The 20,911-nt window shown below is 48.3% G+C and overlaps 1 protein-coding gene across 5 annotated transcripts in view; it reads left to right on the top strand.

Annotated features, from left to right (window-relative positions):
• RREB1 (ras responsive element binding protein 1) overlaps positions 1-20,911 on the top strand; it is a 156,958-nt gene that overhangs the window by 78,779 nt on the left and 57,268 nt on the right. For all 5 annotated transcript variants that reach the window (XM_075555244.1, XM_075555246.1, XM_075555241.1 and 2 more), the window contains exons 5-6: positions 1,946-2,035; positions 3,634-3,797. In XM_075555244.1, coding sequence (XP_075411359.1) covers positions 1,946-2,035; positions 3,634-3,797 — 254 coding nt within the window. The remainder of the gene's footprint in view (positions 1-1,945; positions 2,036-3,633; positions 3,798-20,911) is intronic.

Genomic DNA, 20,911 nt, shown 5'->3' with positions numbered 1-20,911 from the left:
TGAAGCATGCCGCGTTCTAGGGCCCGGTCCCTCAAACTAGGGAATGGTTTGTAACGCTTCCGATGATGCCGAGAGTCTGCGAAGCAGAGAGAAGCCCGCCCGCTTCAGACAAAACACACAGGCGTCCTGCATGCTCTCCTCCCTCCTGCTGCGTGGGGCCATCTGTCTCTACAGTCTTTGGGGAACTTTCATTTCTGTCATCACTCATGAGCAACCACAAAGGTGTTTCCTGTCTGTGCCTCAGGCTCTGTCCTCCTCCCGGTCAGACTCACATGGCTCTGGTTTAGGGCACGGGCTGTGGAGTCAGCTGCCTGAGCTTGAATCTGCATCAGCCACTTACCTTCCCTGATCAGGAGCAGGTTATTTGCTTCTCGATACCCTGGTTTCCTCACTGAGAAAATGGGATCCACAATAGTCTCTTGGTGATGCCAGGAGGGGAGGGGCAGGGGAAAAGCCAACATTTCTGAGCATGCAGCTTAGTATATAATCAGTGCTCACTACATGATATTATCTATTATTTGCAAAAAACAGAAGCACATTCATTTCATTGGTTCAGGAATGAAGGGGAACTATTCATATACAGCCTGCCCTTAAGGGTCCAGCTTTAGCGAGAGCACCCCCCTTCCCTCTTGAGTAGCCGCCTGTTGTCCTGTGGTAAGCACTGCATTGTTCCTAAGGGCTTTCTCACAGTTCGGTGTGAATGTTCCGTTTAGGAGCTCAGCGTCCACCCACCTTAGTCTTCGACTATCTCGGGCAGTAGAAGATGGTGACACACTGATTTTCTAGGGTCCAGAGGGGCAGGTCTACAGATCCACATTTCACACCGTTGCCAGGTGGTTCTGTGGACCTTTGGGAGCCTACTTACTTGTCTTAGTCTGTGCACATCTAGGTCCCCGGGAGGGCAGCGCCAGCCTTGATACAGTAAGTTTGGGTGAGGGATAGGCACAGAGACTTGTGCTTGGGGCTTGTGCGGACCAGAGGGCCGAGGAGGGCACGCTGTGTGAGCCTCCTGAGCCGTTAGTGTGTTGTGGGACATTCTGCCATACAAGAACGCTAAAGTATAAATCTCTTTAAGAAAGCAGCTCCTCCGGGGAACAAAAAACAGGCCTCATAGCCACATGTTGCTCGCTGGCTTATCTGTAACAATTTGTATAGCTGCCTGCCCCATCTAGGAGCCCTGGTGGCATAGTGGTTATACTTTGGGCTGTGATACGCATGGCTGCCAGTTCAAAACCCCCAGCAGCTCCTTGGGAGAAAGACCGGGCTTATTACTCTCAAACAGCTACAGTCTCAGAAACCCACAGGGGGTCGCTCTGAGTCAGCATTGACTTGATGGCTGCAAGTTTGGTGCTTTTTGATCAGCCCCATCACAGCTGGGCAGGTGAGCGTTCCTCCCTGGAAGCTGGCCCGCAGAAGCCAGCAGTGGTCGCAGGAACCATGCTCATGCCTGTTGGGCCTGCGGTGGACTCTGAGGGCTTCTCGCCATCGGGAGGTGGGCTTGTGTGGTTGACTTGTCCCTTCACACGTGTTTAGGGGGACCTTGGAGACAAGGCCGGAAATGGTGAGAGGAACCTGGCCCAGACATTTCCATGACTCGAGCCTAATGTGCAGCCCTCGTGCCACCGTGACTCATTAGTCGCTCGCTGAGTAACTGACAGCTCATGATTGGAGCCAGCGGAATAGAAATGCCAGTATTGATGGTGGTTTACACGTGGTAATTGATTGAACCCTCACTAAGAGTGGGCACTATTGTAGTTCCCATTTGCCAAGGAGGAAACGGAAAGCTGACTTGCTGAGCCCACCCTGCTGGCTCCAGAGCCCATGCCCCTTGCCGTGTGCCCTGAGACACAGGTGCTTGTTATGGGCACAGAAGGCCCTGGCTTACGGTGACTTGAAATTCATTCTCCCTTCTGACAACCCCCCTTTTTGTTTTATTTTTTTGAAGGAAACGAAAGAGGAGAAGTCTTCTTATAACTGTCCCCTGTGTGAAAAGATGTGTACTACACAGCACCAGCTAACTATGCACATCCGTCAGGTTTGCCGCCGCTTTTCGTGTTCTTGCTTCCGTCACCTTCCTTGGCAGGGGGCAGGTGGTGTCTGTTAATGGGCTGTGTGTCACATAGAGGTAACATGTAGTTTTCAGGGAGGTAAGTGTCGAATAAGCATGTTTGTGTAATTGTGTCATCGTTGAATTCTTAGGTCAACACAGAATGTTTTCAATTTTTTTATACAAACTATCTAATATCTTAAGTCTTTATAAACAGACATAAAACACACAGTGCACACAGTGGACATGTATGTAAAAGAAGACTTTTCAGGACTTGTTAGTGAGAGCACATCCTGGATTATGAGATTATAGATGTAGATCTCTGTTTTTATATTGGTGTGGATTTGAGGTCTGCAGCAGGGAGTTTATTTGGTTTTGAATCTTTGTTAGTTTTCTCCTGTACTACGAGGTTCAGACTCCTCCCTCCCCTACAGCAGACTCAGAAGATTATTGATGAATGTAGAGCAATGAAGAGCTAGACGGACGGAGATGGCAGGGAATAAGAAAAGGGCTATGTGGGGTGAGAGAGCCCTGTTCTTCTCACCCTGTTTCAGAGGCAGTGTCCCTGTAACCTCCGCGGACTTGGGTTTTCCTCTGAAGGAACTGAAGAAGGGCTTGACTTAAGCTATTTTGATGTCTGCTTCGTAATTGAGAGTCTTTCTACTCAGAGTGAACATCTGATCAGGTCGTTTATCGGTGTTGCCTAGAAAAGCTTGCAAACACTTCCACGTCTGAGCCGTGTGGTGGAACTATTTTTCCGAGCTTGGGAATGGGACATCATTGGGGTTAGTTAGTCTTCTGTGTTCTAGGTGTATGTAGGATGTTACAGAAGATGCCTTCACGTCTCAGGACTGGCAGAACAAAGTGCTGCGAAGTAAGCGGCTGTAAAATCACAGATAATAAAGTTCCCCTTTCCCAAACAGACTAGGAGCCCTGGTGACTGAGTGGGTTACAAGGTGGGCTGTTAACCTCAAGGTCAGCAGTTTGAAACCACCCGCTGCCCTGTGGGACAAAGAAAAGGCTTTCTACTCCCTCCAGGGGCAGTTCAACTCTGTCTGATAGGGCTGCTATGGGTTGAAATTAACCTGGTGGCAGTGAGTTTGGTTTCTGGTTTCCTGAAACAGGGAGCTTAATTGGGTAGGGCCTGGTGCTAACCAGTCCACTTGGTGGTGTTTGATACATCTGAAACTTTGATGCTGCTAGTGGGTAAGCATTGGACTGCGAACTGCGAGGTCAGAGGTTCAAACTCACCAGCCTCTCCTTGGGAGAAGATGGAGCTGTCTGCTCCTATAAAGGTTTACAGCCTTGGAAACTCTAGAGTCGCGGTGGGTTGGAATCCACTCAAAGACAATGGGAGTTCCCCAAGCAAGATCACATTCACTCACAGGTACACGGGTTAGGACTGCACAGACGTTTCGAGGAGCACAATTCAATGATATTTCAAATTAAACCAGGAAAGGAAAGAGTAGCTGGGAAAGTCCGCTGGTTTGTTGTCTTTTTAAAGTCAGAGTGTGCATTTGCATTGTGTGGTAGTTGAATTGCTGGCCTATCGACTTGAGTGATCCATGAGCTTCTTGTTTCTGCAGCACAACACAGACACCGGAGGAGCCGACCACTCCTGCAGCATCTGCGGGAAGTCGCTGAGCTCGGCCAGTTCCCTAGACCGCCACATGCTGGTGCACTCTGGCGAGCGGCCGTACAAGTGCACCGTGTGCGGCCAGTCTTTCACCACCAACGGGAACATGCACAGGTGGGTGAGGGCGCCTTCCCCTGGCAGGCTGGCTGGCACCTGGAGGTGGGCGGGAGGTAGAGTGGCTTAAGCTCTCAGAAGACTTGCCAAAAGACACAATGAGCCCCCGAGTTGTGCTCAACCTTACGGAGAAGTCCGAAATGATGTTGCTCTGCTCGCTTGTGGGTCCAGTCTTGTGTGATCGTGGACAACGGTTTGGGGAGCAGCCTGGTTGTCCGGCACCAAGACCCGGCCCCACTCTGCCGATTGCAGTGTCTTCCTTGGTTCGAGTGTGAGGGGAGCACTCCGCAGGGAGTGACATCCGCAGAGCCCTTGCCTTAGGCCTGCCACAGCATTCCGTCCTTTTCCCTACCCAAAAGTGCTCAGGATCTTATCATAGTTCCATGTTGGGGTCCTGGCACTTTGGGCTGGGATGTGATAAGATGAAGAAACAGTGTTTGATAAATGTTAAGGAATTACTTCCTGAGAGACAGAAATTGGCTTGCTTACTCAGAAGTCGTGGCATGTCCAAATGTTATGGGACAAGCCATTGGGAAATTAAGCCTTAGAGAACAATTTGCCTATATTTTGAAACATTAGGACAGAATGACGTTAAAAAAAACCCTCTTAACTTTGATTTACTCAAATGCTTTAAGATCATTGATTCTCTTCAGAACCAAACTCACTGCCATCCAGTTGGGGCTGACGCATAGCGACCCTACAGGACAGATTAGAACGGCCCCGGTATATTTGCAAGGCTGTAAATCTTTACGGGATCAGAAATTCCTCATCTGTCTCCCATGGACTGGCTGGTGGTTTCAAGAAAAAAGGAGAATTGATTCAAAAGTTTACCTTCCCCACCCAGATTAGACAGTTTTTATTTCCCCAAAGTCCTTATCCTGCTCTCTTTTTAAAAGTTTGCGTGTTTTTAACATTTATTTTAAAATAAAATGATAACAATTATAGAAATTACAGTTTAATATAATTTATAGTAGAATATGTCATCATAAATATAGTTCACATTAGTTTTATTACTACACAGAAAATACTGGTACATTTTTGTCAGTGAATAGCAAATACTAGAATGAGAAGTAGCCCAATTGATATCACCTAAAAAAGTACACTTAATGAGCACCAGTGGAGCACACTGGTAGAGTGATTATTTTCTGGATTTTGAAACGCAGCTCCCGAATTCAGTTCTCACCTCTTGTCACTTGTAAATCTTAGGTCATTGGCCAAGGTATGCCATCTGTTTGTGTCTCAGCGTCCTTGTCTATAAAACGAGAGTCTGAATAGTATCTACTTCATTGTTGCTTGAGAGCCGTGAGGACTGAGTAAGGTACAGTTGACCCAAGCCACGATATTTTCTGGCGTCTCATGTGCATGTAAAAACTGGGCAATAAGTAAGGGAGACCAAAGGAGAATTAATGCATTTGAATATGGTGCTGGCAAAGAATATTAAATATGCCATGGACTGCCAGCAGAATGAACAGGTCTTTCCTGGAGGAAGTACAGCCAAAATGCTCCTTAGGAGCCGGGGTGGCAAGACTTCTGTGTCTATACATGTTCTCCGGAGGGACCAGTCTGAGGCACAGCCTGCCTTGTAACTGAGGTCAGAGAAACAGCGACTCGGCAAGATGGGTTGGCACAGTGCCTGCAGCAATGGGCAGGCGCTGCAGGACCAGGCAGCGTTGTCTTCTTTTGCAATAAAAATTGTACACAGGGTCTCTGAGTGGAGCCAACGCGATGGCAACTAACAGCAACAACTTGCGTGCTTTAGGATGACTGGGAGATGCTGAGGGAGGTGTCGTGCCTGGTGTACGATATGCATCAGTAAACGTTGCCTTCTAGGATTGTTCTCGCTTGACTTTCTAAGTAGTACTGCAGTAACTCAAACCTTTAGATTTCTCATTCTAGACACCTAGATTGTCTAATGTGATTTTCTGAAAAGACTGTCTTCCAATAATTTTCCCCAAATGCTTTCTTCCCCCACCTCCTCCATATTCATCTCAGTCCTGGTGAATCATTCTCTTTACCCTTCTTTTCCTCAAACGGTTTTCTGGGTTCAAAGACGAACGTAACTTTTTCTCCTTAACGTCCAGCCGGCCTGTTAGTAGCCTTTCGCCATCTGCTCAGAGTCCTTATACTCCCAGGGGCCTCTCCAAAAGCCTGTTCCCTCTATAGGTTTGCCCTTTTCAGAGTTTCCTCCTAGAGGCTCTGCCTCTTTGCTTGGGTTTTTTCCCGCCTGGCAGAGGGCAGGCATCATTGGTGGTAAGTATGCTTCTCAGGGCTGGGTGTCCCTGACATCTTCCTGCTTCTGCCCCTCAGGGAGACCTCTCAACTGCACCGGGCTTGGAACAACTCCCTGATTGAATACGGGACATATAAACGGCATAGTTCACGTGGAGCCATGTAAACGGCATAGTTAACGCCTCCTCCACGGATGGCTCTCAAGAATGCATTTGGAAAACTACGTGTACATAGAGCCACAGCACACTCTTTCTTGCACTTGTTTTGTTTTGTATTTTTAAAGTACGTAATTCAGTGGGATTTCATATACTTGCAGTCAGTTTGAAAGTCTCATTTCCTCCCTCCCAGCCTCCTCCCTCAGTCCCTGGCAACTACAGATTCACTGTCTGTATAGATGCCTGCGCGCTGGGCATGTCATATGAGTCGGAATTACACAGTGAGCGGTGCTTCGTGGACTGGCTGCTTTCCCGAGCGTTACGTTTCCCCAGGTCACCCATGCTGTGGCTTGAAGGAGGACTGTGCTCCATCTGTGTAGCACTCCACTGTATGGCTTGAAAACAAAAGCAAGCCATGCCCTGACTCATCGCAACCCTCCAGGACAGAGTAGAACTTGAAAAAGCGCGCCTTTCCCACGCTGCAACTCTTGGTCGAAGTCTATTCCCAGTCTTCCTCTCATGGAGCAGCTGGCGGCTCTGCACCTGGTGCCGTTTGGGAAGCAGTTATGCTTTCACCACGGTGCCCCGGGAGCTCCCGTGCTGGGCGGTGTTGTAGATATTACTTGGTTGATGGGCAGACATTGAGGTGGTCTCTTTTGCTATCAGGAGCCACACAGTTGTGAACATTCACATGCAAGTTGTGTATTTAGACATTTAGGGGAAGTCACGGAAGGATGGGATTAAAGGGGATGGAACATTGTCTTTGAATTTTCTGAAGCCTCCCTGGTGTATATCTTTATTTCTTTTCTGTAGATTACTAGTAGAACTACTAGACTGTGTAGTAACTCCACATTGAACCTTCGGGGAGCTTAAGAATCATTTCCTAAAGCAGCGGCACTGAGGGACACATCCCCACCGGGTCCCTCAGCATCACGGCCATCACACCAGCACGGCGTCCCACAGTGAGGCCACTCATGCATAAAGCGATAGCTCCTAGGAGTTTGCATTTTTCTGTCCCTGATGGGGGCTAATGGTATCGAACACCTTTTTGTGCTGGCCAATTGTACATCGTTGGGGGAAATATCTACTCCAATCTCTGCCTGTTTTTAAAGTTTTTTGTTATTTGTCCTTACTGTTGAATTATAAGAATTCTTCATTCTGGATATAAGCTTTTTTTACCGATGAAACACGTGTGAATGTCTTCCCCGACTATGTCACTTCTGCTTTTGGTGTCATCTATAAGAAGACTTTACCTCAGCAACTCACAAAAACGTGCTCCTGTGTATTTTTTAAGTTGCATAGTTTAGTTCTTACACTTAGGTCTATGTCCTTTTTTTTGAGTCACTGCTTGTAGAGTTAAGAAGTGGTCCACCTTCATTCATTTGTCTGTGACTATCCTTTACTCCACCTCCATTTGTTGAAGTCTACTTTGGCCCACTGAATGTTTTTGTCCTTGTCCAGAATCAGTTGATAAGAAACGTACCAATTAATGTCCCCTTGACCTGTGTTTATGGTTTTCCAAGTCAGCTTTGCCTCCCCGACCGTGAGAGGAATACAGAGTGTGTGAATCAGTGAGCACGCACTTGCTGCAGCTCTGGGGGTGTCATGCTGGTGGTGGGGTGCAGTGTTTGGGGCCTTTGTTACCAACAGGGTTTTCAGGAGTAGGTCGCGAGACCGGCCTAGTTCATCATAGCATGGATGCTCCACTGGAGCCTGTTGGGCATCCCGGCAGCGGGGAGGCCTCCAGTGACAGGCGGGCGTTGGCAAGGAGGGTGCACGGTGCACAGAGGGAAAGCCATTTTGAGGAAACACGCCAGCTGGGCCAGAAAATAAGTTGAGGGGGTTTCTTGTTTGCCATGTTTCGCTTTGCTTTCTGCTATATTAAGTCTGTAGTTTCAATACCAGAAACCTTTGCTACGACATCAGAAGCTACAGGCTACCACACTGCATCTACTGTAAGGGGAAGCCAGCCCCTAACACATCATTGAGGGTCCGGTAGGCGCAGTTGTAAAGCGATAATAAATAAAGATCATAGTAAAGTTATAGAGAGCATGAGAGATATGAGAAGTATTGAAATAAATGAAGTCAGTCACGATTCATGATATTATGCTCACCTCAGCCCCGCTAGATGGTCCACGTGGAGAGAGAGACAGAGAGACAGAGATATCTTTAATGCTAGCCCAGGCTTTTATATACTCTGGGGACATGCAAGCCCCCTAATTACAGGTGAGGACATGCATCACAGAAAGGGGTTGTGCTATAGGTAATACGGTAATGAGAGGGGGGTGGTCTAGGGACATACACGCAATAGGAAGAGTTGGGATTGGGGTTATACATGTGACAAGATGGGCAGATCCTAGGTTTAGGATGGTGGCTTAACTTTGACCTATTCCCTAGATCTCCATAGGAACCATTATCAATAGGGTGTAAACTCCACCTACTGGAACCAAGTAGATGACTGCAGGCGTCCATTGTCTTTAACAGCAGGGAGTGGGGCCTATTGCCGTCTGGCAGTTGATCACCCTCGGGGAGGATGCCTGTGAGCATCTGACCTCCCCCCACAATTTACCTTAGATTTTGTCCTTTTCCTGTGGCAGGCTAGGGGCGGGCGTGGGGCGGGGAGGGGATGACAAAGATTTGGGTTTTGGTCATCTATCTTAGTAAAGTCATTACCCCCACAGTTTATTGGCAAGACTATACCTTTTGTGTGTATCCGGGGTGGGGGTGGGGGGGCGGCGCGGGTGTAGAAAAATGCAAGAGCACTTAAAAGGTATGTGCCGGGAGTATACCAGAGTATACCGTGAGATTTGTTTGCCCAGGTGGATTGGTTCCAGAACTAGTGCTGAGCCGGGATCCTTCTGAGCACATATCTGAGTTAGGTTACACAGGAGCTGGAGCTGCCTGGGCACTGGGCAGGAATGAAAGGGAATCATCAGGTGCTGGGTGTTGCCTGAGTTCCATCTTTGCTTGGTTCTCAAAGCACGAAGAAGCTGGCATCAGCTCTGACCGCTTGCTGCGGTTAAGACCAGCATTCGTTCTTCCTCCTTCCATTTTCACCACTGCCACTCCCCAGAGTCCTTGGTCACCAGCTGGAACTGAAGACCCCAGGTGCTTCTTCCACGCTGGCTGGCTGAAGCCCCGGTACTTACTCTGAGCATGAGGGGACTCCCAAGGTGCTCGCCCCCTGGAATTGTGTGTAACCTGCATCTTGGCCGCTCCCACTCATGTGCCAGTCTCACCTGTGAGAGGGAAATCTCTCTGACTTGGGTCTCCCCGTGCTGTGGGCTTGTCTGTCTATGAGGGCTTTCTTCCCAAGGTGGGTTTGGAGCATGATGTTGGTGGGTACCGCCGGGCTTCCCCCTGACTTCTCTGCCTGTCTTCTCTCGTGAGGGTATCTACCTGGGGGTGTGTGCACCATTGTAGTGATAAATCTGGCTTTCTCGGGGTCTGCGGTAGAGCGGGACACTGTAAGGAGCAAATCCAAATGTCTATTTTTATGGCACCCCAAGGAACTCATTATACCTCTCCCATCACGGATCCCAGGGTCCGCATGCGTTTCAGACAATCCTTCGCTGCAGGGCTCTCTAGAGCAGCCTCCCATTGCACAGAGCAGTGTGTTTTATTCCCTTGACCCGCTGGCTGTCCGTCCTGATTTATAAGACCAGTTGCTTCGTTGTCTTGATAGAGCTTCCTGTATCTTGCCTTTGTGAGAGGACCATCATAATAATAAGTCAGTATTGGCCAGAATTAAAATTCCTCGGGTGAGGGAGCATATTGAGTGCTGTCCCGTGCTGCCCACGGATAACATTAATAAAGCATAGCTTGTGCACTTCACCTCTAGTCATGAAGTGTGCACCGTGTTTTGTTGTATATAAAAAAGGAGTTCTGTTTGATAAGTGGGGGCCCAGAGATTGGAGGGGAGAGTGCCACGATTTATTGCTGGGTCTGCCTCCCTTATGACGGTCACCACCCCCACATCTGCAGATTCTCCTGTTTGTGAAGTTTGGAAATCCTTTATTCCCAACCTTTCCAACCACCAGCAGAATAACAGGCGCACCAGCAAGGGCCGCAGCACGTGCTATGGAAACATCGCATGGCTCCGGCTTTTCATTTCCCAGACTCTTTATCCGTGGCTCCCATGTTGAAAATGTGGATTGAGTGGTGCTAGTCTTCCAAAACAAACTTGGGCAACTGAGCCAGAGCATGCCCTCTGGGAGAGCTCTGTGTAGGAAAAAGGGCACCGAGTGCTGAAAGTTCAAGTCCTTTCTAGAGAGTGTTAGAGCGCAGAGCTACGAAGGAGCTGTCGTTGAGCGAGGGAATTGAAGGACACCTCCTGGGAAATAAGTTCCATCTCTGAGATGGGTCCTTTTTTGCTGATCCAGAATTGCCTGGGGGAAAGAGGGAGCTAAGTCCAGTTTTGCTCTGTAAAGAGTGGTGGTGTGCATGTTGTGTTTAAGGGCCCACTGGCATCTTGACTTGTCTTGTGTGTTTAGAAGAGTCGGGTGTGTTCACGTCTCCACCTTTCCATGAGAAGGATGTGAAAGGGAGATCCCTGAAACATCCAGTGGTATCACTGCAGGCTGTTTACTCCTGTGGTAGGCATGGTTTCTTGCTGTTGCTAAGTATAGCAGACACAGACCTGAGGATCCTGCTAGATAACGGATAGGCTTCAGGAACAGGGGCTTATGTGTTCCTATGTATGATGCCTGGAGAAAATATTAGCTGCCCAAATATGTGACCCGGTCTGTGACATGTGGGGCCGTGGAGGCTCTGGATTTAGCACATGCACTCTCAGACACTCGACCGAGCCAGCCTTGGCATGTGCCGCAGACTTGGGTATCTGCAACAGGTGGCCGCGGTCCACAGCAGGGCTCTTGGTGCAAGGGAGCAGTCGCTTCTTCCCCCTCCCCAACCAAGAGGAAGCCTCCCCACCCCCGGGCCCCTCTGCTGGATTATGTCATGCTTTGGAGGACACCCTGTGATCTCCCTCTGGTGTTGGTTGGCAGTGGCGTGCTTTCCTGACTGTCTTCTCCACTTAGAAAGCCAGAGATGTGTCCATAGTTATCTCAGCTATGCTCTTAGAGGGTGACTAGGAAGAAGGGAACCCCCTGCAAGATGCCTCCAGGGTAAAGGCAGCCACCCAGCGGTACAGGTGCAGGGGAAATGAGGCTCTGGATCAGCAGACATGTCCGCAGCCCCATCCGCAAGAGAAGAAGTGACTTGTTTAATACAAGTCTGGACTGTAAGAACAATATGCTTCTCTTGAGATATTTCTGTAAAAGTAAAGAAGAACATGCATGTGCATTAACACTTAAGCTAATAGTCAGTATTAAAAGGAGTCCCGGGGCGTACATTGGTCACTGTTTGGCTGCTAATCAAAAAGTTGGTGCTTGGAACCTACCCACTGTTCGTGGGGGACAGGTGACCACTTCTGAAGATACTGCAGCCTTAAGGAAGGACGAAAGAAGGGCCACCAGTGAGGTGTCCCTTTAAAGGACAGAGTCACTGTGCCAACAAGTTACCAGACTCGAGGGAAGATCAGCATGCATAGGAGCCTCCCAGAAACATCGAGACCCCAGATAGGCTGGGAACTTTAATCCTAAACTCTGAGCCAACAGAGAAGCCTTCCCTAGAGCCAACACCCTGAATGAGCCTTTCAGGCCTCCTAACTTGAGAAAGAATACATGTGTTACGAGGGGGAAAAAAGTGAACAAAGCTGATGGTGACTGGTTATCAAATGATATAGCATCTGGGGTCTTAAAGGCTTGAAGACAATCAGGCGGCCATCTAGCTAGGAAACCACAAAGCCCACACAGAAGAAGCACACCAGCCTACCCCGACATGAACACTGAAGACAAAGCGCAAATGCAATGAAGAAAGCTGATGGTGCCCAGTTGTCAAAATATATAGAGTCTGGGGTTCACAGAGGCTGGAAGATAAACAAGTGGCCATCAAACTGAGAAACAACAAAGCCCACTTGGAAAATGCATACCAGCCTGTGAGATGACAAGGCGTCGAAGGGAGCAGGTATCAGGCATCAAAGGACCCCCCCCTCAAAAAAAATCATAGCATTGTGAATGAGGGGGAGTGCAGAGTGAAGACCCAGGGCCCCTCTCGGGGAAATTGGACATCCCCTTGCAGGAGGGCTGTGGGGAGGTGACGAGCTAGTCGGGGTGCAGTGCAGCAATGATGAAACACAATTTTCCTCTAGTTCTTAAATGCTTCCTCCCCACCCTCCCCCCCACTATCATATCATGATCCCAGTTCTACCTTACATAATCAGCTGGACCAGAAGAGGTACACTGGCATAGCTAGGAACTGGAAATCCAGGACAGAGGCACCCCTCAGGATCAGTGGTGAGAGTGGCGATATCGGGAGGGTGGAGGGAAAGGGGGAACAGATGACAAGGTCTACATGTAACCTCCTCCCTGGAGGACGGACAGCGGAGAATTGAGGGAGCGAGACGTCAGATGGTGTAAGATATGATAAAATAATAATTATTTATAAATTATCAAGGGGGAGGGGGGAGGAGGGAACAGGGAGGTAGGGGGAAAATGAGCTGGTACCAAGGGCTCAAGTAGAAAGCAGGTGTTTTGAGAATGATGATGGCAGCATACGTGCGAATGTGCTGGACACAAATGATGTATGTATGGATTGTGAAAAGAGTTGTATGAGCCCTTAATCAAATGATTTTTTAAAAAGTGCACTCTCAGAAAAAAAAAGAGAGAAAGAAATTATCACAGCCCTGGTTTCCCTTTTGCTTCATTTCAATAAAACAGACAGACAAGACAATACACTCAGGATGACATCTCAACCCGGTGGCCGCACCTGTTGTCTTTGTAGCTGTTGTGTTGGCTCCGACGAGCAGAACACTGTCTGAGCTTCACATCTTTGGTACACTGGGCTCCATTGTGACCAGTGTGTGCGTTGACTGCCTTCTGACTGAGGGGGCGTTATTTTTCAGCACTGTGTTGGACAATATTCTATGTTCCGTGGGGTTTTCATTGGATCATTTGGGGAAGAGGATCACCTGGCTTTTCTTCTTAGTCTGTCTTAATCCGGAAGCTCCACAGAAGCCTGTCTACCCTGAGTGACCCTGCTGATATTTGAAATACTGGTAGCGTGGCTTCGAACATCATAGCAACATGCAGCAAGTCAGTGGTGGTAACTCTGTCTCGGCCCTGGACTCTAGGGCAATAGTGGGGAGCCCTTCTCTGTCAACAGCCATTTGGAAATTTACAACATTATTCAAGAGCCAGACTTGCCAAACATTTTATTAACTCACCCCACGGAGCCCTGTTAGTGTAGTGGTTCAGAACCACCAGCAGCTCCTAGGGAGAAAGACTGGGCTTTCTACCCCTGTAAACAGTTACAGTCTCGGAACCAACAGGAGGTCATTGTGAGTCAGCAATGACTTTGAGTTGAGTGTGATGGCCAGGCCAGCTTCTCTTTGGTGAGGACAGTGGCGTTAGCTGGTATTGCTGACTCCTACAAGGTGCGCGGGCTGGACATTCCTTAGCCTTGATCACAAGTCTGTAACTGCGCACGCTGCTCTGCAGGGGTGATGGAGGGCTGAAGTGTGGTAGACCGAACCTGTTGCTGTTGAGTCATTTCCTACACATGGCAGCCTGAGATGTTAACAGAATGGAACTGCTCCACAGGGTTTTCTTCGCTACCATCTTAAGAAGGAAGAATGCCCAGCCTCTGCTCCATGGCACCAGAAGGGTGGGTTTGAACTGCTCACCATTAGGTTAGTAGTTGATTGCGCAGTTTACATCATCCAGGCATCAGCGCTGGAGGTCAGAGCCATGTAATGTTAGGTATTCCGCGAGTCTTTTTTGCTTTCATGATGATGGTACTTGGGTATCAACGCAGTTTTTGGTGTAGCTTGCACTCTGTTCTGAAATGGTCAACAAGTAAGCTATATCAAACACAAGGTACTGCTTTTTCTCCAACCATATTATTAAGCTCCTGCTTAGCAACTTAGTTCATTCTATGTCATCTCATTGGCTGAAACGGAAACACAGCAGCTTCTGTTTGAACAGTGGTAGCCGCTTGAATAAAGGCAGCACCTACTGAGAGCTCTGACTTCCTTGTGGCCGGCAGCCCTTAGAGGAGGCTCTGTAGAGCTGAGGCTGGAGGCTGCCTCTGGTCTGCAGGGGCCTGATGCTCTCCTCACCACGCTTGTGAGCGGAATGTCGTGCTGTGGGATACACCCGCGCCTCTGATGCCAAGTTGTGTCTCCCTTCAGAACTGGCAACCAAGCAAATGGGCTGTGGCCTTTAACAACGTGGCAGCATGGGGACAGCACGCACTGTTACTTGTAGCACTGTTTTACTGGATGTAACAACGCATAGGCCAAGTTCACCTTTTGTCTTCTGTAGTTTAGGCATGTCACGTGCACTCCCCATGTTGTACAACCATTGCCACCATTTGTGTTCAAGTCCTTCTACCCCCAGTAACGGAAATTCCTTGCCCTCTCAGCGAAAGCTGCCCTTTCTCCCCCTACCCCCACCTCTGAGTATTACCAATGGACTTTGGTTTCTTCCCAATTCTAGATTTTCATGTTAAGTGGGATCCCACACTATTGGTCCCTTTGTGAGCCCTTATGTCATTCAGCATCATGTTTTGCTTTGTTTTTAATCATTTTATTGGGGGCTTGTACAATTCTGAGCACAATCCATACCTACATCCATTGTGTCAAGCACATTTATACACATGTTGCCATCATCATTCTCATAACATTTGCTTTCCACCTGAGCCCTTAATATCAGTTCATTTCCCCCCTCCCTTCCCACTCCCCCCTCCTTCATGAAACCTTGATAATTTATAAATTATTATTTTGTCATATCTTATACTGTCCGACGTCTCCCTTCACCCACTTTTCTGTTTTCCATACCCCAGCAAGGAAGGTATATGTAGATCCTCATAATCAGTTCCCCCTTTCTATCCCACATTCTCTCCACCCTCCAGATATCGCCACTCTCACCACTGGTTCTGAAGGAGTCATCTGTCCTGGATTCCCTGTGTTTCCAGTTCCTATCTGTGCCAGTGTACATCCTCTGGTCTAGCCAGATTTGTAAGGTAGAATTGGGATCATGATAGTAGGTAGAGGAAGCATTTGTAAGAAGTAGAGGAAAGTTGTATGTTTCATCATTGTTACCTGCACCCTGACTGGTTTGTCTCCCCGCGTCCCTTCAGTAAGGGGGTGTCCAGTTGCCTACAGATGGGCTTTGGGTCTCCACTCTGTACTCACCCTTATTTAAAACGATATGACTTTTTGTTCTTTGATGCCTGATACCCGATCCCTTCAACACCTTGTGTCCACACAGGTTGGTGTGCTTCTTCCATGTGGGCTTTGTTGCTTCTGAGCTAGATGGCTGCTTGTTTACCTGCAAGCCTTTAAGACCCCAGGCACTATATCTTTTGATAGCCGGGCACCATTAGTTTTCTTCACCATGTTTGCTTATGCACATGTTTGTTGGGAAGGTGTGCATCAAGGAATGACAATTTAATAGAACAAATTGTTCTTGCGTTGAGTAAGTACTTGAATGGAGGTCCAATGTCCATCTGCTACCTTAATACTAAACCTATCGATATATGCACGTAGATCTATTTACCTACCTTCCTATATAAATATATTAAATACATACATGCCTGTATTTAGACCTCTATAAATACCCTTTGTCTCCTAGTTCTTTCCTCTATTTCCTTTTACCTTCCTCTTGTCCCACTGTCATGCTCAGCTTTCATTTGGGTTTCAGTAATTTCTCGGTTGCATTGCCAGCATCGTGTTTTTAAGGCTCATCCATGTGACGGCGTGTATCAGACCTTCCTTTCTCATAGGAGTTGCGATGCAGGAGGGGAGGAGGCAGAAGTGGGAACCAATTGAAATGATCATTGACACACACCCCAGGGGGAAGAACAAAGGAAACTGTGGGGGTAGGCAGACAGCAGTCAGTATAAGATATGGAAATAATAATACTTTATAATTTATCAAGGGGTCACTAGGTGGGGGTGGTGGAGGGAAGTGAAAAAGAAGAGCTGATATCAAGGGCTCATATAGAAAGCAAATATTTAGAAACTAATGATGGTAACATGTGTTAGTCTGGGTACTTTAGAGAAACAAATCCACAGAAACTCATATACAAGAGAGAGTTTTATATTAAGGTTAAGTGTGCATCAAGAAAACATCCCAACCTAGTGCTGCCCAATCCCACAAGTCTAACATTAACCCATTAAATATCCAACACCAATCCACAAAGTCCTCCATCTCACAAAACACACGCAATGATGCGACTTCAGGAGGAAAGCCGAGTCAATGAAAGGGTAATCATCTCAGTGCTGGCAGCGGGGGGGGAGGGGCGGGGGTCTCCGGGGGTCTCCACACGGCTGCTTCAGCACCCAGGGCAGCATTGGGGTAGGTCCATGAGGTTTCTTCTTGGGGGGGGGGGGGTGTCTTGCAGGAAGTAAGCCTTGCCAGCTGAAGCAGGGAACTGGCTAAGGCAGCGGCACCCTGGTGTCACCATCACAAAGCAAGAGACCCGAGAACTTGAAAGGCAAGGCTCACTGAGCCATTTGTCCTTCCACCCCACATGTGTTTGTCAGCCAGGTTGGCACAATAAACTAACTACCTCATATGTACAAATACACTTGATAACGATTGATGTAAGGGTTGTAGGAGCCCCCAAAAATGATCTTTTAAAAAAAACCCTTCGTTTCTCTTTGTGGTTAATCAATACCCCATTGTATGGCACATACCACGTTTTGTGTGTCAACGTATCTGCTGGTGGACCTTTTTTTTTTAATCTGCTGTGGACTTTCATGTTATTTCTTGCCTTGGGCTGTGGAGAGTCATGCTACGGTGCCTCGTTACTGGAGCACATCTTGATTTCCCTTTAGGCATTGCTGGTTTGGTGGATGTTTTAGTTTTTGGTGCATGGCTTCACATGTACACTTATTTCCTATGGTTTTGTAGGCCTCTTCAGAAGTCTTGGTTCGCATTTTAGAAACTTAACACATACTAGGAAGTCAGCCGTGTCTTCTGCGACGTGGCGGAGTAAGAGTGGTCAGTTGCACAGTCTGATGTCCCCAGCGCAATCAGAACCATCAAAGCCCAGGGTCGGTATATTTTAATAGTGCACGGTGCTTTGTGCTTGCTGGACTTGACGCTCTTTGAAATACTGGAGGCCTGCAAAGAGTTCAGGGGAAAATCAGATGAAAAGATAATGGAGTTTCCCATAAACGGCTTCCCCTCTGCCTGCGCTTTTATGGCTTTGCTAACCACCAGCACAGCCCCTTCTGTTTTCTTCAGAGACTTTTGGGGACGTGCTCTTGTGACGACTCGTGCTTTCTTTTATCCTGAATGTCTCTGCTGGACCAGTTAAGTCCAGTGAGTCCTGAGAGCAAGTTCACTTGTAGACCTGTCCAATCAGTGTTCCATGGGTTTATGTTCTGCCTCATAATTAAGTATTTTTATTATCATCTGGCGTATGGAATGCTAATGTATACCGTTTCATTGTCTCCACCACGCGTCCCCCCCCCACCCCTTTTTAAGGTAGTAACTGTCTGCCTGCTTGTTTTTTGAGACTCTTCGGTTGCAAAGGGAAATTTCTTTCCTGCCTGGCGTGCCTTGTTGACATATTTCAGGAGTTGGGTGCACCGGGTAAAGCCAGTGAATGGCATTGCATCTAGGAGCACTCCTGCTTGCCCGCACTTGAACAGCCAGTAATTGTGAGAGCTAGCAATTAGGTCACGGAAGGTAAGGCAAGGGATGTGTCTGCTAGGGGTAGGAGGAGGCATTGGCGAGCACGGGCTGCCCTTTGCCCTGCCACTGTCCCAGAGAGTTTGAACTGGCCCTGAATGGGTGTCTAGTTGGGTTTTATACCGTGAGGGCCACAAAGCGTGGAGGAGGGAGGACCTGATTTGCAGTGTTGGATCCCACACTGAAAACGTGCAAGAGAGTGGCCGCAGCTCCCCCACTGCACTTGGCAGGCTTTATAACATGCACTTTTCTGCCTTTGTTTAAATATCCAACCTGTCCAACCTGTTTGGAGCGGAGCAAGCCAGTGCTAGCAAACATCGAAACGTACCCACTCACTGTCAACTTTTTCCTGATTTGTTAAGGCAGGCGATTAGCGAAATTTGCCTCCCCCTCATCCCTCGTTAGAGGTGAATGAGAGAAGCATGTGGGGTTATGTGCTGGCTCCCCTCTTCCCCGTCTCCTGTGCGGGCCGTGGGCCTTCCCGGAGGCTTCCCTTGGAGCTCCAGGATCCTTAGTGGGGAGTTGCTGGCCTTCCGTGGGGAGAAACCTGGTATTTCCTTCAGCCAGCGATTGGTTGCATAATGGGCTCGCTGGTATAGTAGGCCTTCATTCTTATTCTTCCTGTTTATCTAACATGCCTCACCGGAGGATTTGGCCTGTTGTCTCTATGTGCCAGGCAAGTAAAAGAAAGTCCGAGATGTATGGGATTCGGCCAAGATCGTAAGCATATCACCAACTGCCATCCGTCATTTGGCCAGCTCCTTATGTCCGCACAGCACCTATTGACAGAGCAGAGTGCTGCTCCTTCCTGGTATCCTACCCTGTTAATAATCATCCCTCTGTCTCTGGAAAAGGGCCCTGGCGGTTCACCGGTAGAACATCCCTTCCTGGGGGAGGCCGGGGTTTGAGTCCCAGCTAGTGTGTGCCATGTGCCGACACCGCCCTTCTGTCATTGGAGGGGTCTGGGCAGTACTTCACGCTCATGTGCACTTGGTCTCCATGTGTCAAGGCCAACTTGAGGGTAGCTAACATCATCTGTGGACAGCAGAGTGCGGACATATCCCCTAGGCCGGTGCGGCCGAGCTTGTTTGGGTAGTTGAGATTTCTCTCCCATTGGGAGATCCGGATCCTGTTCTCCCTCTCCTGAGTTCTTACTCACTGGCCCTTGAGTAATGGGCTCCTGGGTGGTGGACACTTCCACAGCTATTGCGTTCCTTCTGTGCGCCCCTCACTGCTTTCCTGCTGGGAGGACAGCTTTTTAAATGTAAATAACAATGTTATTGACATATCTTACTTACTCCAGCATATTCCTTCTCTTCCTGTACAGTTCTGTTGTTCAGTTGGGTGAGGTTATACAATTCCCCTCGTTACCCCTTCCTTCTCCCCCCACCCCTTTCTCACTTCCCATGTCCTCAGGGAACCCTTACTCCTGTCACTGTCTCTGAGGGGTCTTCTATCTTGACTACCATGTACCGAGCGATCTTCAATGTACAAGGGAACATACTCAAATCTAAGATGACCAATGAGGTATAGTCGGAAGGAAATCCTCAAAGCACCAGAAGGTAGTTATGTGGTTCATCAGTGCCACACTGCACCCTGGATTTAACCTCTGTACCACCAGGTCCTTCTAAGAGGGACTGTCTAAGAGGGATTGTCTTGCTAGTGGATTTTGGGTCTCCACTATATCCCTCCTTCATATCAATTCAGATGTGTGTTTTTTGAACTTCTGATGCCTATTCCGGTCAACACCTCATGATCACACAGACTGGTGTGCTTCTTCCATGTGAGCTTTGTTGCTTCCCTGCTGGATGGCCACTTGTTTTAATCACAGCCACAAAGACCGCCAGATGCTATAGCTTTTGATACCCGAGCACAATGAGTTTTCTTCACCACATTTGCTTATGCACCTCTTTTGTCGTCGGTGATCGTGTCAGAGAGGTGGGTGTCACACAGTACCACATGATTAGAGCAAACCTCTCTTGTCCTGAGGTAAGATTTAAGTAGATGCCCGAAGTCCATCTGCTTCCTGGATGGACATCTTGAATTGCTGGCCTTGCTGCTTTTCCAGGAAAGGCTGAAGAGTAGCAAATAGAGACTTAATGCTACCTTATTATGAAGCTCTGCCACCTCTTCCTCTAGAAAAAGAAAGATGTGCTTAGCCAAGTTCCCTCATCCTGAGGAAACCTACAGCTAACCTCCCTCAAGGCCGACGTAAGAATTGGTGTCACTGACTTGGATGTTCCTTTTCTACCGTGCTTTGGAACAGGCTTGCAGTGCCCCTCTTGTTGCCATGGAAATGCCTTCTCTGTGAGGGGATGGTGTGAGTCCTTCCCTCAGAAGTCAGGAGCCTGCTCTGACAATACTGCCTTCACCTGGGGCCCCATTGCCGGATCTACTGAATTGGGGTCAGGCCTGGACAGGCCAGTTGCGAGAGTGGCCTTTGCGACCTAAGCTAGATGGGAAAGTTGAAGCCGTGGAGCGTGTTTCACCTGAGGCTATGGAAGAGTCGGTTACAACATGGCTGTTGGGAAAATAGTAACTTGGTACATAGTGTTTATCTGTACTCCAGCAGGAAGGCAGATCTCCGCCGAGTATTGAGAGAGCTTTTTGGGTGAGAGACTCATCCAGCTTGGGGGATGTGTCAGTGTTTAAGGTTCTGTGGCTGTACATGGAATGCATTATGTAAATCTTTGTGGATGCTATAGACAGGTACCAAAGGGCCAGATGTATGGAGAATCCTATAACATTAAAAATTCTCTTAGGAAAACAAGAGCAGGTCAAATAAAGCACGAGAAGATTGAGAGCGTCCTGATTCAAGAGCATAGCAGTTAGAAAGGGTGTCTAAGAGTACAGAGTTCTAAGAGGTTGATATTTGTCGCTGTGAGTAGACCGTGCCCCTCCCCTGCCGCTAGGTATGAATGTCAAGAGATGAAGAAGGAGCTTCCATCCCTCTTCAGGCTTCATAA

This window comes from Tenrec ecaudatus, chromosome 7, assembly GCF_050624435.1.
Source record: "Tenrec ecaudatus isolate mTenEca1 chromosome 7, mTenEca1.hap1, whole genome shotgun sequence".
Lineage (NCBI taxonomy): Eukaryota > Metazoa > Chordata > Mammalia > Afrosoricida > Tenrecidae > Tenrec > Tenrec ecaudatus.
Note: the sequence above shows the minus strand (reverse complement) of the source record. Positions and strands in the feature narration are given on the sequence as shown.